Here is a 22,766-nt window from a genome sequence, read left to right as displayed (position 1 = left end):
GCTCAGTTACTAGGGGGGGTCAGATAGCAACCCCGAGCTCTCCGGCTTTAAAATCTGGGGAAGAACTGCAGGCTTCTGTCTTACTCCAGAGCATGGAAAGCTCAGCAGCCAGCCTGGTTTGCAACACAGCTTGCAAGTGAGCATGTCAGTCAGTAAGCCACTTCATACTAGTTCTGGATTGGATATGGTTGATGCCAAGAAAATCTGTGGAAGTCATCCAAGCTCCTAGAGGGATGGATATCTTCTCTCCCCATGGCCTCAGGGGTAGCTGTGCTTGTGGGAGCAATGAAAATCATTAGCCAGCAGAGGAGGTTCACCATTAGAGCAATACAAATGATTGATTCCTCCGTCACCAGCCAAATGGAAAAGTCAGGGTGAAAAGAGGTTCATGAGTGATTATTTTCCCTCCCCATAAAATAAAAGATCCACATAAATCAGTTTATCATTGACTGATATAACTGTTTTTTGGGAAAAAAAAGGCTGCAATTTTATTTGGAGGATTTTTGTATGTGTATTTTTCTTTAACTTTCAGGTATACTTCTAAATGAAATGTTTTGAAATAAAAACCCAAAATCTTGAGTTCCAAAAATACCAAAATGAAGGCAAGATTTTCTTCCTTCCTTCCTTTCTTCCTTTGCTGAATTCAGCATGAATTTAGAATAATTTCAGTAGACCAGATACTGCATATTTTAACAGATATCTATTACAAAAAAAATTTAACAGCTTGACTCGGGCAGCGTGGAGAGCAGAGCTGCCACGGGAGCTGAAGAGATTGTAAGAATCTCACTCCTGTGAGAGACAAACATGAGTATGAGTCTCACTGTGTTGAGGAGCAAGTTCAAACTCACTTGGGCTTATCTTCTTTCTTTGCCCTCCCCGGATGGGCACACCATGAACTGCCAGATAGCACGGTGGGCAGGTAGGCGTTTGTTCCATCCCTCTGGCATTTGTTCCATTTGATCCATCCCTTTGAACAGTCATGTGCACATTATTTCTGGGAGTTTCCTACTCCTGCACAGTTGAAGCCAAGCTGTGATTTATTATTATTAAAATCAAAGCAAGAATTTTAACAAGCAAAACATGTAAGAGATCGACATCCCTTTCATATTTGTAAGCTCTATAGCTTGGCAGGAGAAGGTGACCAAGAGAGAAGTTCAGGGAAAGCAGGTCCAGAGAACTAACCTTTAAATACACATACGTTTCCATATGCTCCGTGTTCCCATGTTCTGTCCTAGCATCATTGCATGGCTGCATTACTGTTGTGCCTTAATTTTGGAAGTCTCTTCTGAAGTGACCTGTACCAAAATCATCTACTCTGTACCTGGGCTGCAGACACTGCAGTCTATCAGGGAATGGTACCTTTATACTCTGTTCTCCTGTTTAATACATGGTTTGTCTCTATTCCCTAGCTAACACAATATTCTTCATATTAATATATTATCCTTTCTGAGCATAAAGCAAACTACTACATCTGTTGTTTTACCTTTACCCTGTTCTGACATGTAGCAGAGTCCTGAAATAACTTGGCCTTTCTGGAGGCTGGTTTTACTTTGCATCTCTATTAAAAGCTGTAGTAGAGCCATGGACACACTTTGTGTCCCTCACCCAGCGAACACTGCTAGCGGGGGCTCCTGGAATAAATTATTTTTAAAGGGGGGGTTTGCGCTTTGGGGGGAGTCAATGTGGACACTGAATTTTTGCAGCATGGTAGCAGGGCTGTAGGGCTACAGCTTCCTGACAGCACTGTCTCTGAAAATAGCAGCTACGACACATTTTTAAAATGGTAAAACAGAAGGCAGCTTTCTAGAGAGCTGTGGAAAACAGCTCTGGTATTCACTGTTCAGGCAGACCACTCCGGCTTTGCCAGCCCCCGTGCTGCAGCATAGACAAATATCCGTGTGCTTGTTCCAAGGACTGAATTGGGGCTCTCTGAAACCCTGATGGAACTTATGTGGCTGCTGAGAAAATCCAGCTGATGCACCCTGACACCTGTCAGACACCTCTGCTGTCCCGTGCTCATTCCAGGATGTCCCAGCTAAAGGTGACAGAGGGACAAAGCCACAGGCTTGGAGGCAGGGTGGTCGCTTGATCCCTGAGCCCTTCTTGTCTTCAGGGATGAGCTGCTGGCTGGTTTCTGGCACGATGGGGAAGGCTGGCTCCATGCAGCGCCTCTGGGCATTTCTGCTCTCTGCCTTTTGCCCGTGGAGCAGGCTGGGCTGAGAGAGGGGGTTAATGCTGGAAACAGCATCATCCACCGAATGGGGCTTCGCAGCTCTGTTCCTGCATCTGCTCTGTGGCATTGGGTTTGTCCCTTTCCCCCAGCATCCCAGGGAGATGGCTGCACTGCTGTGCCTGTGGTCCATCTCAGGAGATGCTGTATGGGATTGTGCTGTTCCTGGCAGAGCTCTACATTTGGAGGAGTGTCAGGCTCTTGTGCAGACCCTGGCTTGGGTCAGGGCAAGGCAGGGGTAGCAACAGCAGCTCCTCTCTCTTCTCAGCAGCATGTGCATCTGTTGTACCTGAAGTTGTACGTGGGAGGAAGGGGGGATTTTGTCCAAGGGACACCTTTCAGAGTCTGCCTTGTATCAGTGCTCTCTTCTCCTTCAGCATTAAGGAGCACAAGGATGAAGTCTGTTTTGGATGGTCCTTGGCACCATCATGTTCCCAAAGAGTAAACCCTCAGCTGGGGACCTGTGGCACTTCTCTGGCCAGAAGGTGGGCAGCCACGGTGAAAGGAGGGGTGCAGTTATGCTGCCGCCTGCCCGCGCTCCCTGTCTTTCTGGGGCCTTTTCAGTGCAATAGCTCATGTTTGGAGCGCTTGGCTCTGTTGATAGATGTCAGAAAAGGGGAGATGGGAAATGCCTGGTTGCTTCCAATGGCAGGGGGCTGGATTTGAAGATGAAGATCCAGGGCTAGATACAGCTGTTACAGTGATGGAAAGCAGAGAGCTTCTCCCTCATCGCGCAGCAGCAGCCATGGAGCGCACTGTGCAGAGCTCTCTCCCCGTGGCACTCCTGTCTGACTCTCACTCCAGCAGTGTGCTCTGTTAAGGGGATGTGTGACATCCAGTGAACGGCTATATGCTGTGAACTGGCAAAATATCCACAGAGAGGCAATATAATTCTGTTACTTGTTCCTCTTTCCCAGCTGAAAGCTGATTGCGGTCATGATAAAGATAAAACCCCAAAACGTTCCTTTCTTGAAATACTTAAGCATTTTGGGTTGAAATGAATGAAGAAAAGAGCCAGGTCTTGGGGTTAACAGAACATGCTTACTTAATTGATATTTATCTAGAACAGCTTAGTTTGCAGTCCCCTCCCCTTGCTGGCTGCACAGATAGTTTCTTTGCTTAGTAGTTGCCACCCATATTGCCCAAACTGCCAAATAAATACATTTCCTTCAATCCCCAAAGCAAAACTGTTTGTAAAAGGTAAAGCAGTATGGGACTGCTGCAAGTGAAGCCAGGCTGCAAAGAGCCAGTCCACATCTTCCAGAAAATTGAAAAACGGGGAAATTAGCAAAAAGATACAGTGGTTTTGGCTTCCAGGGACTGGCTTGGGGTTGGGAAGCACATGGCAGTTGCTGAAGGATGCTCCCTGGGGACCTGGGAGCTCCTGGGCTGCAGGAGATGCAGGGATCACACGTTGGCAGGCGAGGGGCTTGGACCGTCCACCCGCTCCCAAGCCGGTCCTTTCCCTGGCACAGCTCCTAACTGGATCCGGGTCTGAATTGCTGGCTGCCTGCACCCGCCGCCTCAGTTATCGATCTGCAGCCGTTCATGCGGGCATCCTCTGGTGACCGACATCACGCTCCTCTGGGGATTTTCTGTGACGGTGGCTAAAAGGTCTGGCAGAGCGTGCGGTATAACTACCAGTGCTCTGCTGGCTTTTTATAGTTTGGTTTTATGCTCTTCAGTACAGGGTCTGCCTGCTGGCTAATGCACAGCATTGTTATTTAAAAATTTATAAACATTTGTTTTGGCTTTTATTGCATTTCCTTCTGCGCCACTCCTACCTTCTCTGCTTCCTTAAACATTTCCTCTACTAGTTTTCTTTCTGTTTCTTCAAAACCACAGGTCTACTTTCCATTAAATAAATTTTAGGTTTTAGAGCTAGAGCCCAATAGCGGCTCCTGAATGATTAGAAATGACCAGGAGAAGTTTGAGAGCTCCTTTCCCCTGAGCCCTCAGGCAGCGAGTGGCTTCTGGGCAGCTGGAGGAGCAGGAGCTGTGTTCGGAGACCTGTTGGAGAGGCAAATTTTCTGTTTTCGCTCCATCTGCACTGTGTCATCCTGAGCACACGCATCCCTGGGGAGGGAGCTCGCTGTTTACAGCTCTCTCCCGAGACAGCAACGGGGCAGCCAGTGAACCTGCCTGTCTTGCTGGAGTCCTTGGGGCCACCTGGCATCGGGAATGAGGTGTTTGTAGTGAAATACAAACCATGAAACACCATCCTTATTTAAAACAGAGCTTTAGATGGAATGAGGTGGATGATGGCTTTCTCGCACTGCAAGCGTTTTCATTAGGTTGAAGGAAACCTCTGGCTCAGATGGAAAATCATTCTGCAGGTAAAAAAAGATGTATTTTCACAAAGCAAAAGGAAAGAAGAACGAACTTTGAGTCACATGGCAGATTTTGGCCATTTTTAGCATGATCTTGCTCTTTGAAGTGTAATGTTATTTCAAACTAGAGTGGCACAAGCAGCACATTTTCTTTATGCATTTGGATGTTGTGTAAGATTTGTTGAAATTTAGTAACATAATTTTGGGTCAAAAAATGCTTGCAAACTGCTACGGGAAGACTTAAGCTGCATTAGTGCAATAATCAAAAAAATTCTTATAATACAACCTGACTGATTCAAGCTTTACTTTTTCCACATCACAGACTCATTACTTATTAAATAAAGAAGTCTTCCACCTCCCACCTCTCATCCCTTTGGAAAAATGCTGAGGGACTAGTAAAAGGCAATGTTATGTGTTAGTGAATGCTTGCAGAGTGATGCTGGGACCCAAATTTTACCCTCAGTTGCCATCCACTGGTTACCTAGGGCTCTTCTGTGGGCTGGTGTTGGTAGGACCAGGTACCCTCCCCAAGACCAATAGCATCTTAAGTGATTAATTTCTGCTCAGTGCTTGTTGATAGCATGTTCTGTCTATTTTATATTTTAATGAATTTACTTCTCTAGGTGTGGAGCGTGGTGGAAGAATGATGTAGTCGTTTCCATACTGTGTTTTGTTTGTGTGAGGGACTTCTCAGTGTTTCTGCAGTATTTCAGGCCTGTTGGATTGATGGGGGAAAGCAGAGAGATTTAGCGTCTGAGAATAGCACAAATCACAGTGCCGTGGCAGGCGAGAACAGCAGGGATGGCGTCTGCTCTGCACATATGAGGACTATTAGTGATCTGGTGCCTTGCGTGGGGCACTCCAAGGTGAGGGGAGCTGGGCACTCTGTTGTGGAGCCCTTCAACAAACTTGGGGTGCAGAAGTGTGATAATGTCATCAAGTTGTGGTCTCCTAGAAGCAAGAAAACCCCCAAGGTTGAGTAGTCCAACCGCAGCCCTGCACTGACACCAGATGTACATTCCACAGACAGATGGTTTTTAACCTGTTTTTTATATCCTCCCATGGAGCAAATTCTAGGTAGAAAGACTTTCCTAATATCCAAACCAAATCTTTGTAGGAAACCAGGAAGAAATCTGCTTAATTGACATTGAAGAAGTTTCATGTTGCACATTGGAGTCAACAAAACAAAATATAGCCTTTCTGACTGTGCGAGCGTCTAAGTGCTGCCCCAAGATTGCCCAGGATTTCTGACCCATCAAACAACTCCTTAGGACACATCTGGGTGACACATGGCCCTGTAGGAAACCCCCTCTGCCTCCATCCCTGTTTGTAGGGTGAGAGGTGCTGCAGGCATGGGGGAGAGGGCAGAGCTGGTTTTCCATTTGTCCCTCCTGGCAGCTCCAGGCAGCAATGTCCAGCAAGCGGCATCTCCAGGCATCATCCTCCGAGCCTGCCTTCCCACCTCCCTTGGGGACAGCATAGCTGTGGCCCCTTCGTTGCTGGTATGAGCTTTGGACTGAATCATTCCTCAGCCCTAAAGCTCTGCAGGGCAAGGGTACCCATTTGCTAAATCTTCGTGCAGCGCTTGAACTCTCAGGGCTGGTGTGGGGAAGGTGTGGATTTTACTCCTGATGATTCCCCTTTGTGGGCACCCACTCAGGAGCTGGTGCAGCCCACGGGGGCCAGGGAGAAGCCCCCATGAACACGCTCTGTTGGTTCATGGAGTCACGTTTGCACACAAATGAAATGCACTCTGTGATTGTGGGCTCACACATAATATTTATGCTATCCTCTATTTCACTCTGGGTGAATATGCTGTAATTTTGGCTAATTACACAATATGTCAGGAATAATTGCAGGGTGTTCCTCAAAATAAATAATATATCTTGTGTGCTCTGCTATCCATACTTATAAGCATGCTTTAACCTTCAGTAGCCAAGGCATTGACTGTGCTGGAAAATGACAGCTTAGGAGCTGTAGCTACAACTTCTTTTCCATTAAACTTTTCTTTTTTTTTAATTCCTTTACCTGAAAAAGCTCACCCTGCATAAATTCTGGAACAGCCCTACATCTCTCCTTTATGCTTTCTGTTCCTGTCAGGCTTTGGTTTTCTCCTTATCAGAGCTCAAGTCAACACAGATGTAGAAGATTGCTCTTTAAAGGGAAACGTTTTAAAATTTTGACTGCTGGTAAAACACACTGGATCAACAGAGCAACACAAACCGTGTCCTGGGGGAGGCAAAGACAAACCCAGGAGTGTAGCTGTATGAAGAACTGATTTTTTAGTTCTCTGGTCAAATAAAAGAAGGCCGTGGGGAGGAGGGGATTCAGATCCAATGCAATATTTCATTCTACTTAAAATAAAACTTCAGCTTTCATCTCCAACTCTTTTAACACCCTTTTTTTATTAGATTTCCAAACAAAACATTGTCTCAAAAGAAAAAGTCAAAACTTTTACCCTTTTCAAATCTCCTTTATCCCCCCGTTAATGAGATAGAGTTTGTGTGCTGCTTCAGCTGCTCTTACTCTGAATTTTTTTTGACAATTAAAATATTGAGCTGGACAATTGCACCCAGAGGTAGTCAGCAATTCTGTGCTAGACTAACTGGTGGCATTTAGGCCATCAGTCCTCTTCCACTTGCCATCCCATTGCTTTCACCTGCAGTGGTCTTTGGGGGCCTCTTTTGCCCCTGCAGTGCTGGAGATGGCTGTCTCGTCCTTAGCTTGTGTGTAGGGACTGCTCAGAGTAAGTAGCTCATGTATCATGTACATTAGTTTGGCATTTACCTTCTAGGAAAACCCACTCAAGACTTTGGACCTCTTTGTCCTTGAGCCTTGGACAGCCTTAGGTGGCTTGGACTGAGCTGCAGGGTGACTTAGCTCTAAGTCCTAACATCCATAGGCTCCTAGGGAAAGGGTGGTCTGGGAGAGACATGTAGCAGTGGTCCCATCTTGCACTCCCCATTTTCAGTGCTTTATGTGACTCCTTTCTCCTCCCTTCACCTCGAACTTGTATTTAACATCTGTGTAAAGCTGATTCCCTGGATATGGGAGGACCTGCGTAAATGCCAGTGCCGTGCGACCACATCCTTTCCACCTACTCTACAAGTGAGAAATAGACTTCCCTGGAGGGACTCGTCTTTGTAAGAGCAAAGCAGGCGTAGTGCAGAGCTTTGCATGTCTGCTCCTTGGTGGAGGGGTGCAGGCAGGCAGCTATGCTCAGTGCTGGAGGCTAATTACTATTCTTCTTTGCAGGCATCAGCACAGGAAAGGAAATCACTTCTCTGGATGCTCTTTTTGCCTACAAGGTGCCATTCTGTTCTAGTGACTCACTGACGGTGACAGGAGGCGATTGCTTTGATGGGTGCTGTCATCGGCTTGAGCCCATCATCCCTCTGAGTTAGGGAAATGTCATTTTTGGAAGCTTGTCCTTCAAATGCAGAGGCCATCCCTCTCAGCACAGCCTGTTATTTCATGTAACGCATCCTGGAAACACCAGTTGTCTCTGTGTAGTTATTAGCCCTGGGTGGAGATTCGCACTTGAGATGAGTAAATACACGAGTGTGCCATGCAGCCCTATTGTCCCAGAGTCATTTTCTTCTCAAAATAAATTCCCTGTAATTGGAGGGTGACACTAACCCTGTAATCACGTTGAACTGGAGCTGGGCATGGCCTTCATTCTGCATCATTGGGAAAGGAGTTGGGATCAACTGTTTGGTGCCCCCAGAGTCACAGACCTCAGGAATAAATTTCTTAGCATCAGTCAGTCAGTCTGTTTACATCTCTCCATCCTACTCACAGGCTGGGTGATGTGCCCATGTGTTAAGCTGAACGGCTCTATATAAACTGAAGGGGTTCGTGGCAGCTTTGCAAGGTGGGGCTGGATGCCTGGCTTTGCTACAAAGCCCCTCCTGATGCTTGGGCAGCTGCTGTTGCCCACCATGATGTGACCTCTGTGCAGGCAGCCTGAGGAGGTGCCCAAATGCAGGTACCCACCAGTGCTCCTTGCCTCCTTTGGCTCTGCAGCACATGCATTCATTTGCCCTCTCCCTGCCTGTTCCTCGGGATGCTACAGGCTGCATAGCCCAGTCCCTCCAGCCACCTGTTTGTGGGCTTCCTCCAGGCAGAGCGTATCCTTCTGCTCTGAGCAATTTTGCTGAGTTTAGCCACAAAAGCTGTGGAAAACATCTTGTGGGGCTGGGAAACATCCTCCTTGCCTCTGCCTGTGTGCTTTTCTGTACTCAGTGACTGTCGTGGGAGCTGAAAATGCTCAGCACTTTGCAGCAGGATTTCCTACCCCCGCACCCGAGTGACAGAGTTGAAGTGTCCTCCAGGATCCCTGCATGTGGCTCAGGAGGCTTCGACCTGACTCACTGCAGGTGCAGTCACAGACACCCGTGCGCAGTGTCTGCTAAAGGCTCACACTCTGCTGTCGTCGCAGCTTGGAAGCGTTGGGCAAGGTGTTCGGCCAGGGGAAACACACCCCTGGTCTTCAAGGGCAGCAGCTCCTGTCGCAGCTGCAAGTGCTGTTATTCCTGAGCTTCCCAGTTTGGGTGGATTCAGTGAATCATCGTAGTGAGTTGAGCTATTAAAGTTATGCCGACAGTGATGCATTTAATTGGAGACAGACACTTACTTCATCTTAACTCCAAACACCCTGGAGAACTTAGCAGCTCCTGGATGGGAAAAAACCCAACATTTTTCTCCTTCAGCTTTTCATCTTCTCTTTGTCCCTGAGTTCTCTGCTGATGCCTGTCACCATAGTAATCTGCATGGAGCTCACTGATGCATTTTCATGCCGAGTTAATACAAGCCTTCATTAATACTGTACTTCCGAAGGAGGGATTTCGGTGCTCTTCTCTGTCTGCATGTGTTTGCAGTATTTGGCTTATCAAGTATTCTGGAACCCATCCTTTTCAGGGGAGGGCAACTGCAGTTTCTGCAGTGGCACTTTAAACGTGGAGTTAATCTAAGTAAATTAGGAGCAGTTTACACTCTGACTTGAATGCTGGTTTTGGTGCGTTAAGGATTTGAGTGCTGGTTGGGTGAGTCGTAAATCAGCCTCCCATTATGACAGCCACAGCCTGAATGGGGGAAAATAAGAATAATGGAATGTGTAAATTCCAGGCTAAAATGTTTAATTGCAGTAAACAAGTGTTTAAAGAACATTTAGGTGAAATATACTCCTGAGATGTATTATAGGTCCCGTGTTTGTAGTCACATTCTCAGCAAAACTGTTGCACAGGCACAGAAGAGAGTCAGCAGTATGCCCAGCCAGGGTTCAGATCAGGGCTGGAGATGCTTTCTCCCTTTGCCAGACCAATGTCCTTAGCAGGTACCAGAAGGGCTGTTTCGGGAGCCTGCCGCTGGCATCTCTGACAGTCCTGCTGTGCTAAGACCAGGCAGAGGTGTTGAGTCAGAGCGTGTCCTGCTGCAGAAAAAGAGAGCAAACAAACGGGCAAGTCTCCTGTTGAAATTACGCAGTAGGTACCTTCCTCCTATCCCGTTGCAGGTTGCTGAATATAAAATGGCTGCTTGCTGTCTGAGCTAGTGGAGTCCTCTGTTGTCTGACAGCTTGTTGTGTGGAAAACAGTAACCCCAAGAGCTTCGGAGTTTATGCCATAACCAACAGACAGTACCACTGGCACCCAGCACAGTAACTTCTGGAGTGGATTTGAAAGCAGTTCTGCACCAGTAACCTCAAGTGGAGGCCTGCCTGCCAACCAGAGCATCGCTATGAATTGCAAGAATCCTTGGAGCCAGTGGCTCAAATCCCTGAAAGGTCGCTAAGCCCTTCATCTTTTCAAGAGATCATTGAAAAGCAGCCCCTCTGAGATCCCTACTGTTAACTCGGAGAGTTCAGATTAAGGTGTGAGTAGGGTCTTGTTGAGTCCTTCTAGATTTCCTAGCCCAAGGCAAAGTGGGGTCTGGCTTGCTGCAGCCTCAGGTAGTCATGTTGCCATAATGAGCGGTATTCTGTGAATTGCAAGAAACGAGGCTTTGGCAAACTGCCTTCCACCATGGAGTCTCAGCTGGAAATCAGTGTTGTGCCCTATTCCTTGGTCCTCCAGAGCACAGGGTTTGGATTGGATTGAGCCACCCTACAGCGCTTGATAGAGTATAGGATTCCTCACCGTGAGGTTTATGCTGCTGCATGTGGCCAGATCGTGTTTGTGCTGCTGCTATGCTGATGGGAATAAGCAAGAGTTGGTGTCCTCAGTGGGGCTTTGCTAAAAGCAGCACAAAATATGTGTGAGCACCCTGCACCTATAACGTCCTTGGCAAGCTCTAGGAGAGTGAAGATCACTGTATAGCTGTACAATAAAGCAAGAAGGACAGCAGCGGACAGTGAACTAAGATAACTTTAAGGCTCAGCAGCAGGACAGCTGAAATGAATAATGGCAGCATCACATTACCATTTAAGTAGAGACAAGGAGATTAGCAATCAGATCATGACTTAGTTAGCCTTAGCTGTGTCAAAGGGCTCAGAAAGTTAAAAGGAGGGCAGGCAGAGCTGGTGAGTTTGGCCTGTGGAAAGGAGAGCAATCAGGCTGCCCTTCAGGAGCTATGCAGTGAATTGGTCACTAGATGACTGCTCTAAGAAGGGCTATCAGCTGAGGATTGTGTCTTCATCCTAGGGGAGAACCCCCAGCTTGGCAGATGCTGCAGACCAGAAACAGAGCCATGGCGTAGCTCTTGCTCTGTGCTACTCTTATTGGTCTGTTCTGCACTGTGACTGTGCCCCCTGCGGATGCTTCATGGGGGTGATCTTCTCCATCTTCTGGGAGCACCACGTTTGAAGGATTTGAGCTTGCTGCATCAGTGAAAGGAGAGGGTCTTCTGAGCTTTCTTCAGCACACCCCCAGCTGTGTATGAGCAAGCAGAACAGGATCTTTAAAGTAGGCATCCTAAAGCATAACAGCATTGCTTGTAAAATATCCCTTTGCATATTGCATGGCAATCCTAATAGCATGGGGTCTGCACTGGGAATACATGCTGTGTGGAAATCTCTTGTGTTTAGTTGCTATTTTGGCATCAGGTCAGTCATAACTTCTTTCTTAAATCCATTCTGAAGTACTTGACTTTGTGTTTAGGGAGATGCTAAGTTGGTGCTGAAGTCTTGTCCGCATTAGTTCAGTTCCATTTCTGCAGGGAAATCTGCTCCTGCAGCAAAATAGAAGAGTGTACAGGGGAGCCTGAGTGGGAGGAATAGGTTTATCCAAGTGCATTATGCAGTATTGCTCCTTTAAAAGCCAGAGGATCCAAGTCCCCCTTGCTGTACAAGAATGAGGTTAGAGAGTAGGTTTGAGTTTGATTCCTGGTGAATTCTGTGAATTATAGAAAGAAAATGCTCGTGGCAGGGTTTGTGCTTATCTGCACTGCACTTTTTTCTTTTTTTTTATGGTTTGTTTCTGTCTCTTATTGATTATAGCCAGGAGCAGTATCATTGAGGGAGCTTTAGACAAATAAAAGTATCAAAGTTGTGGGGTTTTATTTTAATTTTTTCTCCCCAGTGCTCCAATAAGCACTGGGAATATTGCCTGCTGGGAAGGTTGTTCTCTTCCTTTTTTTTTTATTGCTAGACTGTGAAAAGTTCTCAGTCTATTTCATTGTCTTTCTGCCTTCTGCTCTGACTTATTGGGGTGTTCTGCCATTCTTAATTGACAAGGAGACCTGCTGGTTTTGAGATTTTTCTGCAAACTGAGGTTTTCAGCATGATTGCTGCGGGATAAGGGATAGCAATGCTGGAAGACTGCGATAAAATTGCTCTGTAGGTGGAAAGAAGTGATGTTAAAATACAACAAAGGTAGGGAGTCTCTTAAGTCATGTGCAGAGTTTTGCCTCTGGGCTAGCAGGAAAAATCCTGTCCCGTGATTATACAGTTCCCTCTTCAGGTGATAACTCTGTAGTGAGCTTTGGGGAGAAAGATAGGTAAATCCTTCTTCCTTGTTAAAAGCTGCCTTTGCCTGAAACTTTGTGTGTAGGCCTCCCAGCCACCTTGTTTGCTGTATGAATGACAAATCTCAATATTCTACTTTATGCCCAGACATGAGATGGGAGATTCCCTGCTAGGAAGCAGCTCTTCTGCTGGCTGTTATAACCAATGTAGCTGGTTGTGTTTGAGCTGGTCCCTCTGCAATCAGTGGAGAGATGCAGGTGGTTTCAGGACCCTGTGGGCCTGGCCTGGCTTACCTGTTGATTTTTGGGGTGCAAAGGGAGGCCAGTTCAGGTGTAGATGGCTGTACTAGGTGAGACAAATCACCCATTGACCAGACAACTCTGTAACCCTCCTGGGCTGTGCTCTGTGTTAGAGGAGAACGCTTGGTGCTGGCTGCGTGTGTCTCTGCTGCGTTTGTATTTAGTTCAGATAGGCATCCAAAGGTGCACCTGCTCACCAGCACTTCTTTCCTGTAGCAAGAGACCCAAGGAAATGCGGAAACCAGGGAAGGAGAGCTCTGTATGTCTTTGAAGTTCTTTCTGACCCTTTGGTGTCTGGAAAAGGCATTCGTTCACTGGCGCTGCTTCCTAAATGAGTCTGGGGAGCAGAGATGCTCCTGCAGAAGAGGATCTGTGCAGCACGGAGAGACAGGAACACTGCTGCTGTCAGACTGTGTTAGGGCCAGGAGGAACGTGGTGGGTTTGTGTATGGCTTAGAGCTCTCTGCTTCACTACCCATGAGTTTTACTTTGAGTTTGGGTGTGAGCATCAAACTTCAGCAAAACCAGGTCAGAAAAAAAGCACGTGTAAGATAAGATTTCTTGTCCAACCTGTCCCTAGGCAGGCATTGACTCAGAAAAGCCTGGGATTGTGAAGAAGGCAGTTGTTAAAGCCTGAATCAGACTTGACCATGTGTTTATGTCAGATCAGTAACAAAAAGGGATGCTGCGACTTTACTCCATGTTTTACCATGGTGACACGTAGCCTTCTGGTGCAACAGCATTTGCACCTGTAGCATGGATGCAGGAGGACCTCAGGGGATCTTAGGTGCTGTTTGGGTAAACTCTAAAAATGATGTGAAGCTACTAATGAGGACAGATTTGCTCTGTTTCATTCAATAGGCTATTAAGTAAAATTGGGAGAGGTTTTCATATCCTTCCAAAATCATTTGCAAGATCGAAATATAGTTTACACCCTGAAGAAGGAGGAAAGGGGCTTCTATCCTGTAGCCAAATCATCTTCCTAAGAAAGGGGAAAAGGTCAGGGTTGTTCATCTCCACTCCTCTTATGCTTGAGGAGCTTTAAGACAAGATCTCCCTCCTTCCCCACCACACAGAAAGCCTTAGGCTGCAGGAGCATCTTCAAAATCTCTCCTGCTGGGAGTTCTTCCATTTTGTGCAAAGTACTTAAACATTAAAATTTAACCAGAGAGTAAAAATGAGGCTAAGACTCATTCAGGGACTCAAACGTAGGTCTCATATCAGAGAGTGCCTATTAGTGCCTTTACTATTGTGGTATTAGATAAAAGGGAGGAAGGGGACGGGCTCGAGGAGTGTGGTGCAGTTGTCTGTCTGTGCCTGAGAATACAGTTTTTCGCTTCCTCTAGCTTTGATGTGCTTATTAGAAAAGCAAGTTAAATCAAGCTTCTGCATTCAACAAAATAGATATTTCATTTTGGTAAGAAGAAAACAAAACACTTAGCTGAATCCAAGTCTCAATTTGACATACTGGCTTGACTGACGTTAGCTCTTAGTAGATGGCCAGTACAATTGTACTTATTTACTGTCCCAGAGTTGTCTTTCTGGGAGAAAGCCTGCCTGCAGTCTGCAACACTTTGGTTGCTATGAAATCACTTTTTTAAAGCAGCACAGAAACCAGCTGATACTGATTTATTCAGTGGCTTTTGTAGCTATGAAATAGTACCTGGCTCTCCCATGGCTTGTTGCTGAAGGATTGCTGAAGCTGAAATCCTTTGCACCTGTAGCCTGCCTGCACCCAAGGTCCCTGCTTGCTGTGGGGGGTGTTGCCTGTGCAGAAGTGCAGGCTGAGAGTGCCATCCTCAAATGGAAGTTGTACAGCACGGTGCAAAACTGTTAGAGACAGGGGCTCCTAATGGAAACAATTAACACACAACGTGACTGGGGTTATATAACCACTATGGCTTATTAAACAGCCTCACTAGAGGCATGAATGATGGGAGGCTGATGAAATTTTGGTATGCTACACTGGATATTTTCCTGTCTATTGAGCCAGCAATAACTAGGTCTTATTTACTTTTGGTGGGTGGTCACATAAAACTACAAACTTGCGTCACGCAAGGAAGATCTCTGCCATCCAGCTAGTGTGTCTGTTCACATGTAGCCAGCTAGCTTGCTTTCCAGAAGCAATGCCTGTGACAAACTGTAAGACTTGCATGATTAAAATTGAATTTATTTTTGCTTAATTTGTGTTTGATTGGTTGGATGGTTGGGAGACAGGCAGTAATGCTGCAGACTTCTGTCGTGTGAGTTCAAATAGTTTCTGCTTTTTTTATGTTTTCCTTTTCTTCTTCAGCACAGGTATAAAAAGTTGCAGAGGCAATAGGGAAGCCCCTAGCCAGTCCATTGCTGGCTCACGATGTACAGGGGCTGGGAAAGGACCCTGCTAGAGGAAAAGTGTGATTCTCATCTACCAGAGTATGTGGCACGTGTTTTGGGAGGGAGGAACATGCAGGATTTTAAAACAGAGGCATTTTAAGGTGCCCATAAATGTTTCAGAGGTCATTTTTGGAGGTGTCTTGCATCTGTTCCTTTCAGGATTTTGCTCCCTGAGTCCCACGCAGTTGGACTTATGCAGCCCGATTCAGCACTTGGTTACTTTGGTTTTACACCACTATAATACCATTGATTTAAATAGATTTTCATTGGCATAAAAGTGGCACTGCATGATAGTGAATCAACCATACAGAAAGCAAGGTAGTTAGCTTCACAGGCAGAATACGAAACAATAAGCCAATTCTTTGCAACGCTGCTAGGAAATATTCTCCTGAACAAGTGACATACTTAGAATACATAAGCTGTCTAAAGACTTTCATTTGGTAGGTAACTTTCAGCAAAGCGATGTTCCATAAATCTGTTACTTTCTGCTGCACCAACTATGCGTTGCATTTTACCTGCTCATCTGATCTCCATTTTATTTGCCTGTACGTCTATGTATATATGAATATTTTACAACCATGCTTGAAAGGAATCACAGAAAGCTGTCTTATCTGCCAAGCACTTCTACATTTACTCAGGGCTTAATGGGGGCCAAGCAAATTGGGTCTCTTGCTACTTGCTGCATGTTTGGTATATCTAATAATTATTATTATTTTTTGCAGAACCCCAGCTGAAAGGAATTGTGACAAGGTTATTCAGCCAGCAGGAATATTTCCTGCAGATGCACCCAGATGGTACAATTGATGGGACCAAGGACGAAAACAGCGACTACAGTAAGAAAAATTATCCTGTTTTGCAACCCAATTACAATCAAATACATCACCTAGCGGGTCTCACTTGTGCAGCTTTATTTTTGAAAAGACCAAATTAGGAAGAAGCCAGCTGTTTTCTGCGCATTTTTTTCTATCTATCCTTCCCCTTTAAATCTTGCCTGTATAATTTCATATGTTTCCTCTCCAATCTTCTTCCCTCCCACCCCGATTCTGTAACTGCCATCTGGGTGGGGTGGAGAATAAAACCCATGATTTGAATTGCTGCCAGAAGAGAAAGGAGATTATATTTATACACATGCCACGTGGGTAAAGGATACGGGGAATTCTCTCTCCAAGGAGAAGAGAAAATTGTTTTCACTATTTTATCCTGAAAAATTCAGCAAGCATCAGGAATTTCCAGGCTGGAGGAAACTAGCTGTTCACTAAAGTCTAGTGCTTTGAGGCTAGTGTCAAGGCATAGGGTATCAAATGACCTTTCCAAAGGAGGTCATCTTCCAAAACCCTGTTCAAAGGGGTTGCATTCATGCTGTCCAATAAAGGACAGCAAAGTGCAGCAGAGCCACATAGGTTTAAAAATGATGCTTGTGTGCAGGGGCGATATTGGTTTAAACAAATGCAAAGCAGTAGCCAATATTTCTTTTGCAAAAGAAGTAGTTTTGTCAGTAGCAAAGCTCCTCGAAAGGTTAAAAAAAGTGCAGGATATTTCCTACATCATCTCTTCGTTTCATAGGCCTCAGAGTGATGCTTCTGAGAGGGCAGTAATAAGCTCAGATCCTTGGTGCCACAATCTGCATCAACAGAGTAGGACTCTAGTCTGATTTGGGTCATCCTATGTTGGTTTGAAGCTCCCTATGCTGCTGCTGAAGGGACATCGTATCTAGCCTGTCCAGCATGGAAGGTGTCTTTCCAGTCATTACTAGAGATGAACAGAAGTTGATCTGTGTGGCAGGATTGGTGGAAGCAAACTTTGTGTACTTTGTGAAAGGTGAAACCTACTTAATTTGGGGACAAATCTTGTTCTAACTCAAAGAAGCTCCTAGCTGGATCAAAGGCATCACTCCTTCAGGAAGGCAGGGCCTAGGCTGCAGGTGAGAGGTGTCTGCAGTGGTGCAGTGCCTGTGGCAGGGCATGGACGTTGTCCTGTGAAGGTGCGCTTGGACAAGAGTGCAAGGTGGGTGCAGCTCCACATCATGGTGCTTGCCCCATCCCCAGGAAGCTGCCAGGGTGCCGTGGCGGGAGTGTTGTGTGTGATGGGGCTGCTCTGCTGCATCCAGCTCAGGACTGGGGTCCATGTGTGGAGCAGTGCATGAGAGAGGAGGTTTGATAAGATGTCAACTAAAATTGTGGGAGGCTGGCAAAGCCCTTGTGAAATGATGCAAGAGGCTGCACTCACCAGAAGCTTGGCCTGTGGCCGATGCAAATGTCAGGTTAGTCCCCTTTTTCATATGCTGGTGCTGAACAAATGAAATACCACAAATCGCAATGACACAACTTCTAATTTACATTGGAGCGGGAGAACCTGTGGCCCTCCACACACACACACTGTTACTCCATGAGAGACTGAGCAGGTTTCTTCCTACAAGAAGAGTCTGGCCTTGCGATTTTCTCAGGCAGACACCAACACATGTGATGAGTTCAGTGGGCTTTAGTGGGTGAGTAATGACCCAGTGTTGGGTTGTATTAGCTGCTTTTTCTTAAAGAAAAAAAGACATAGGGTGTTCTCAATCTGCAGAAAATCCCATTGGAGGCCTATTTGTCAAGGACATGGGAAGAGCTGCTAGAGATGACAGGGATTCATTACCATCATCTATCAGTGAGGACTGAACAACAAAGTAATGGGCTTAAATGGAAGCAGAGATGAATTTAGGTAAACAGCAGAGGAGAATAAAATGTAAGAGCAGTTCTGCAATATTTCAGGCTGGCAGGGGAGATGAGGAAAACTGCCACTGTCTGCACCTCGGTGGGTGCAGGAGAACCTCCTGAGTCCCCATGATTGAGGTTGGGCCCCAATCACCCAAACAGCTCTTATGTCTGAATCTGATCTGAATTCTCTCAGTGCCAGGAGGCACACAAGGCGCGAACATCGTTCTTCCACTTCGATCGGTCTGCGGCTGCGTGCTCTGGAGTCAAGGGCCACAGCGCAGTCTTCCGTCAGTTTCCCCCTCAGGACATGACCGATCCAGCTCCCTCTCTTCCTCCTCACTTCGTTACCGATTTTCTCCATCCCTGCCATTTCTGATGCTCGTCGTTTCTGCAACTTCCCCCCCCCCCCCCCCCCCCCCCCCCGGGAGGAGGTAGTTGGCCTCCTGCCCAACCGCCATGACTTGGAGGGCCAGTGGTTTTTCTGTCAGGGTGGCCTTCCCTTAGGCTGCGTTGGTTCGCGGCACCTTCTTCAATTTTATCCGGTGCACCCTCCAGAGAGGGATCCCCTATCCACCACCCAAGGGATGCGCCTTCTAGCCATGCAGCCCCAGCCAAAGGACAGCTCTTATGTATCCTATTAGAAATGTTAGAGATCAGTTTGGCAAGGTGCTGAGTACTTGTGAGCCACTTCCACCCAGTCTTAATTGGAAATAGATGGGCTGAAGAGCACTACTAGAGTGTAAATTTATCTGGTGAGATGGCAGCCCTGCCTTGGCAGCTTGGTGGGACAGGAGGCATCTAGCTGAAGTGTGCCAAGCCACTTGCTCGAAGTCATGGGCTATGTTGGAAAGTTAAGTGAAGCTTTTGAGAGAAGATTGAAGCCAAAGAATTTCCCATCCCCTGATCTCAGGGGATATCAAAAGAGGAAAAAAAATCCAACCTGACAATATCTGGCTCCTGAAAATGAAATAAAAAATGTGCATTATTCAGTTTTGTTTAACTTTTTTACCACATACTATCCTTTGTAAATCTTCAGTTCGAGTCAACATTTTATTATATGAAGCTTCCAGTTATAGCTTCAAAACAAAATCATCACTTTGGAAATGCCCAAATAAAGCACGCTATTTTTCCCTTTTCTGTTTCTCCAAACATCTCAATTTTTGAACCAGAAAAGTCAAAACTCACTTGTCTAAATGAACAGCTTACAGATATACTTCACTGATATTTTCTGTTTTAAAATATTTCTCCAGAAGATTCCTGACCAGACAGTCAGCAGTATGTGCAGTATTTCTGTGCAAGGGCAAAACTCATGAAAGACTGGGTAGATAATATTTCCCTGTCTCTGGAGAAGGGTTGGTTAACTCGCATCCCTTGGCAGAGAAGGGTGATCTTGATGGCCACAGCAGGATCTTTCCCACCCTGGATGACCATCTATTGTCCAGGCAGAAGCTGTCTTAGCAAAGTTAAATACATGGTGAACACCGCGTTCTATACATTGGTTCTGTGTTCAGTAGTTGCATACTGATTATTCAAATTAGCATTATGAAAGGAAGCTTAATTTTCATGGAATACATTAGGTTGGTTTACTCTGGCAAAATAAACGTTTAAAATGAGACACGACGTGTCCCTCAGATACATCTGATGCAATTAAAAGTTCTAATAAAAATCCAGTTATTTATATAAGAGGAACTGCTAATATTTAAGCAATTTTTAAATTAATTATCTGGTGCCCATTTTATGTGTGTTCTTGAGAGCCTGATGGCATTTATTTTCCACCTCCTCTCACTTAAAGAAAAAGAAAAAAAACCCCAGAAGCCAAGTTCTAATGGCGTTTGAATGGGCATCCAGCCAGCTTCCCGCGAAACAGCTCTTGGGACATCTGTTCCTTATACCATGCAGTTAAAGGCATGCCATCTTAATGTAAGCAAGAAGACAGATTCTCTGCCTACTTGCATTGGGATATATGAAGAATTTTCTTTTAATCAGAGTGCAGTTTCGTGGTGTACAAGGCCCTTGTTTGTGTTCTTAGTGATGTTATATATGAACCTGAATTTGGGGCAGTATCTTTTCCTTCCAGCTCCGGTGATCTCAAATGATCTTTCAGGGCTGACCGTTGCTGTCAGTGCTTGCATCATTATTGCTTTTTCCTGGGCTGAACAGGGTAATGCCCCTTCTTCATGAGAGCAACTGGACTTTTCTGTTTGCCAGCATAATCCTGCTGAATATCTGAAAAGCCTTAGCAAATGGACAGTACATAAAGGATAGGTCAACTGTACTGACCAGGTGGAAAGAGCCCAGCATATCTAGGGCATTGTTTGGGGCTTTCCAGCCAGAAGCACAAAAAGATTAAGACTGGGGAAACCTCTGGAGGTCTCCAGTCCAACATCCTACTTGGAGCTGGGTTATCTTCAGCTGCACAGAGCCTTGTCTAGCTGTTTCAAACGTCTCCAGAAATGAGCTATTCCACATCTTCATAACCTCTCTGGTTCCAGTGCTGCGTTGTTCTTATTGTGGAGAATTTTCTTTATATCCAGTCATTATTTCTTTCTGAGGCTTTTGTCTAGTGGCGTTTGTAATTTCATTGTGTTCCCCTGAGAACGGTCTGTCTCTGGCTTTCCCTTCTTTGAGCTAAGCAAACCCAGTTCCCTCAGTTTCTTCTCTCATATATGTTTCACCACAGCCTATTGATCATCTTGGCAGCCTTCCTCACTCCCCCCAGGATCTTAAACCTCCCCATCTTGCGGTGCACTGAGGCTGCTGTTGCCTATTGCATCCTCCATTAGTTCTCCCTTATGTGTAACACAAATGTCCTGGTCCACAACACATCACCTGGTATAAATTAGTTTAGCTCCTCTGACTTACTGCTATTTAAATCAGCTGAGCATATGGACCACATCTTCTATATGGCATGTCTTGCTTTACTCTTCCATTTCTGTAAATAAGTTAGCCCAGACTCATAGCCAAGTGTGCATTCAGATTTTAAAAACATGTTATGCAGCTGATAAACTGCCATAACATAACAGTGAACAACATACTCAGGGCCAAAGGGTTTAGGACTGGAGCATGCTAAAAGTAGTATCATCAATAAGCAGGGTCAGGTGTAAATCTACTGATGGTTGAAAATGGTAAAATGTAATGAAAGAAAATATGCAGAAATATTCAGTGTCTTAATTTTTTTCTCTTCTGCTCATGAAGTAAAAGAGCATGCCCATTTCATGCAGTTGCAGATAGCATAGAAAATTTACCGTTTGCAGTGCAGAGAGTTTTAAAAGCAGTTGTTAAATTTTCTTTTTCATATCAGCACACCCTGTGGCCAGTCCTACTTTACCACAGCTAGTCCTCTCCCACATCTCTAAATCTGCTGTTTCACATTAAGCATAATTTTTTTTCCTGACAAAAAATGAGACATCTTGCCTTTGAGGTTGGTTGAGGGTTCCCCTCCCTCCCTCTTTTTACATTCTTAAAATAAAGGTTATAAGCTTTGAAATCTGTTCCAAAACAAGATGAAATATTCATTTGGAAGCATGATAACAAAAGGCTTGAACTTCTTCAAAGATATTTCTAGATTTGAGTACAGAAACAGCTCTGAGAATTTACAAAGTTTTGATTGACTGAAACCACTTTTTTGATAGAGGAAGACATTTGCTTCCTAAAACTTTTTTGGCTGTCAGTTACCTATGTCAGATACATGTCCTCCTGCTTTCTTGCTCTCTTGCTCCCCTGCTCTGCAGTATGTTGCAGGAGATGCTCTGCCATGCCTAAAAGCCATGATTATGGGTGTTGGTACCATGGTCAGCAGCAAGGTCCCAGGGAATTTGGGAACTGGCAGAGGTCTTGCTACTCTAACACAGAGCACAGCAGGATTGTTCCTGTGCTCCCTTAGTGTGTATAGGTGGAGAGAGAGAGAGAGATTTGGAGACGTGGGTGCTTCTAAGTGGAACTTCTCACCCACTAATTCTGGGTATTATCACCTCGCTGCCTAATGAATGCTTTGAATGGTCTGTCACAAGTTTTCTATGCAAGACAAATTGGCTGTAGGGAATGAATGATGATGCCCATTTTGTTTCATTATTAGCAGTAATATGCTCCATTTTTCAGTGGGGGGGTGAAATTAGGGAAGGGGAATTGCTTATAGACAGACTTGTTAATTGCAGAGGATTTTAGACCTTCATGGTAGTGAGAAAGTGATAGAAATATAAGGTTGCCTTGGTTAGTGAGCTTTTCAATAGTAGAACTGTGCTGTAACACAGCTCTGTAATGCTGAGTAGCTACACTGGGGCATGTTTGTCTCAGCTGGAGACAGTATGAGAGTAGCACCATCCTTGGCTCCAGTTGTTTGCAGGCTGGACTTCATTTGCCATATACATCTGTTGACATCCTCCCACGAGATCACATAAATACGGGCACTGGCTTTGGCGAGACTTCAGCACACACTTTGATATTTTACTGAATATGGTGCCTAAAGGCATGAAAAGGGGCTGGAGTAGGTTCCTCTTCACCAGACTTGGGTGCCTCCCTTTTAGGCAGCTCAGGGAGGGCAGTCATCCAGACTTCCTTGGGAACTGAGTGAAGAAAAAAGAGCATTCATTTGCAAATGGGATTCATGAATTGCTTTTTGGAGACAACCCTGAAACCAGCTCAGCCAGAGCACCTGTTAGATGTATCTTGAGCAAAGTGGCTTTCTGTCTCCTGTGCTTTTTTCAAGTTTTACTTCTGAAAAGGTATCCACCTCTGACCTTTAATTGAATCCACCAAGAGCTGAGGTCGAGGTAACCAGTTTCCTGTGACATTTCATACACCCTTTGGGCTCTGCTTTTTCTCTTAGAAATTGTGTGACTCCTGGGACTTTGGTTCTGACTTTGTAGTCTGAACCACTGGCTGCAAGGAAAGAATCAAGCAACAGTTTCAGTTCTCCCCCCCCCCACACCCCTTCTCT

General features: G+C 45.5%; 1 protein-coding gene across 1 annotated transcript in view; it reads left to right on the top strand.

Moving 5' to 3' along the window:
• The window catches only part of FGF12 (fibroblast growth factor 12), a gene marked incomplete at both ends in the record, with an annotated part of 105,146 nt that overhangs the window by 5,500 nt on the left and 76,880 nt on the right, over positions 1-22,766 (top strand). The window contains one exon of the mRNA XM_082319404.1: positions 15,857-15,967. Coding sequence (XP_082175530.1) covers positions 15,857-15,967 — 111 coding nt within the window. The remainder of the gene's footprint in view (positions 1-15,856; positions 15,968-22,766) is intronic.

Source organism: Platalea leucorodia, assembly GCF_965183815.1.
Source record: "Platalea leucorodia genome assembly, chromosome: 8".
NCBI lineage: Eukaryota > Metazoa > Chordata > Aves > Pelecaniformes > Threskiornithidae > Platalea > Platalea leucorodia.
This window is presented reverse-complemented; position numbering and strand designations above follow the sequence as displayed.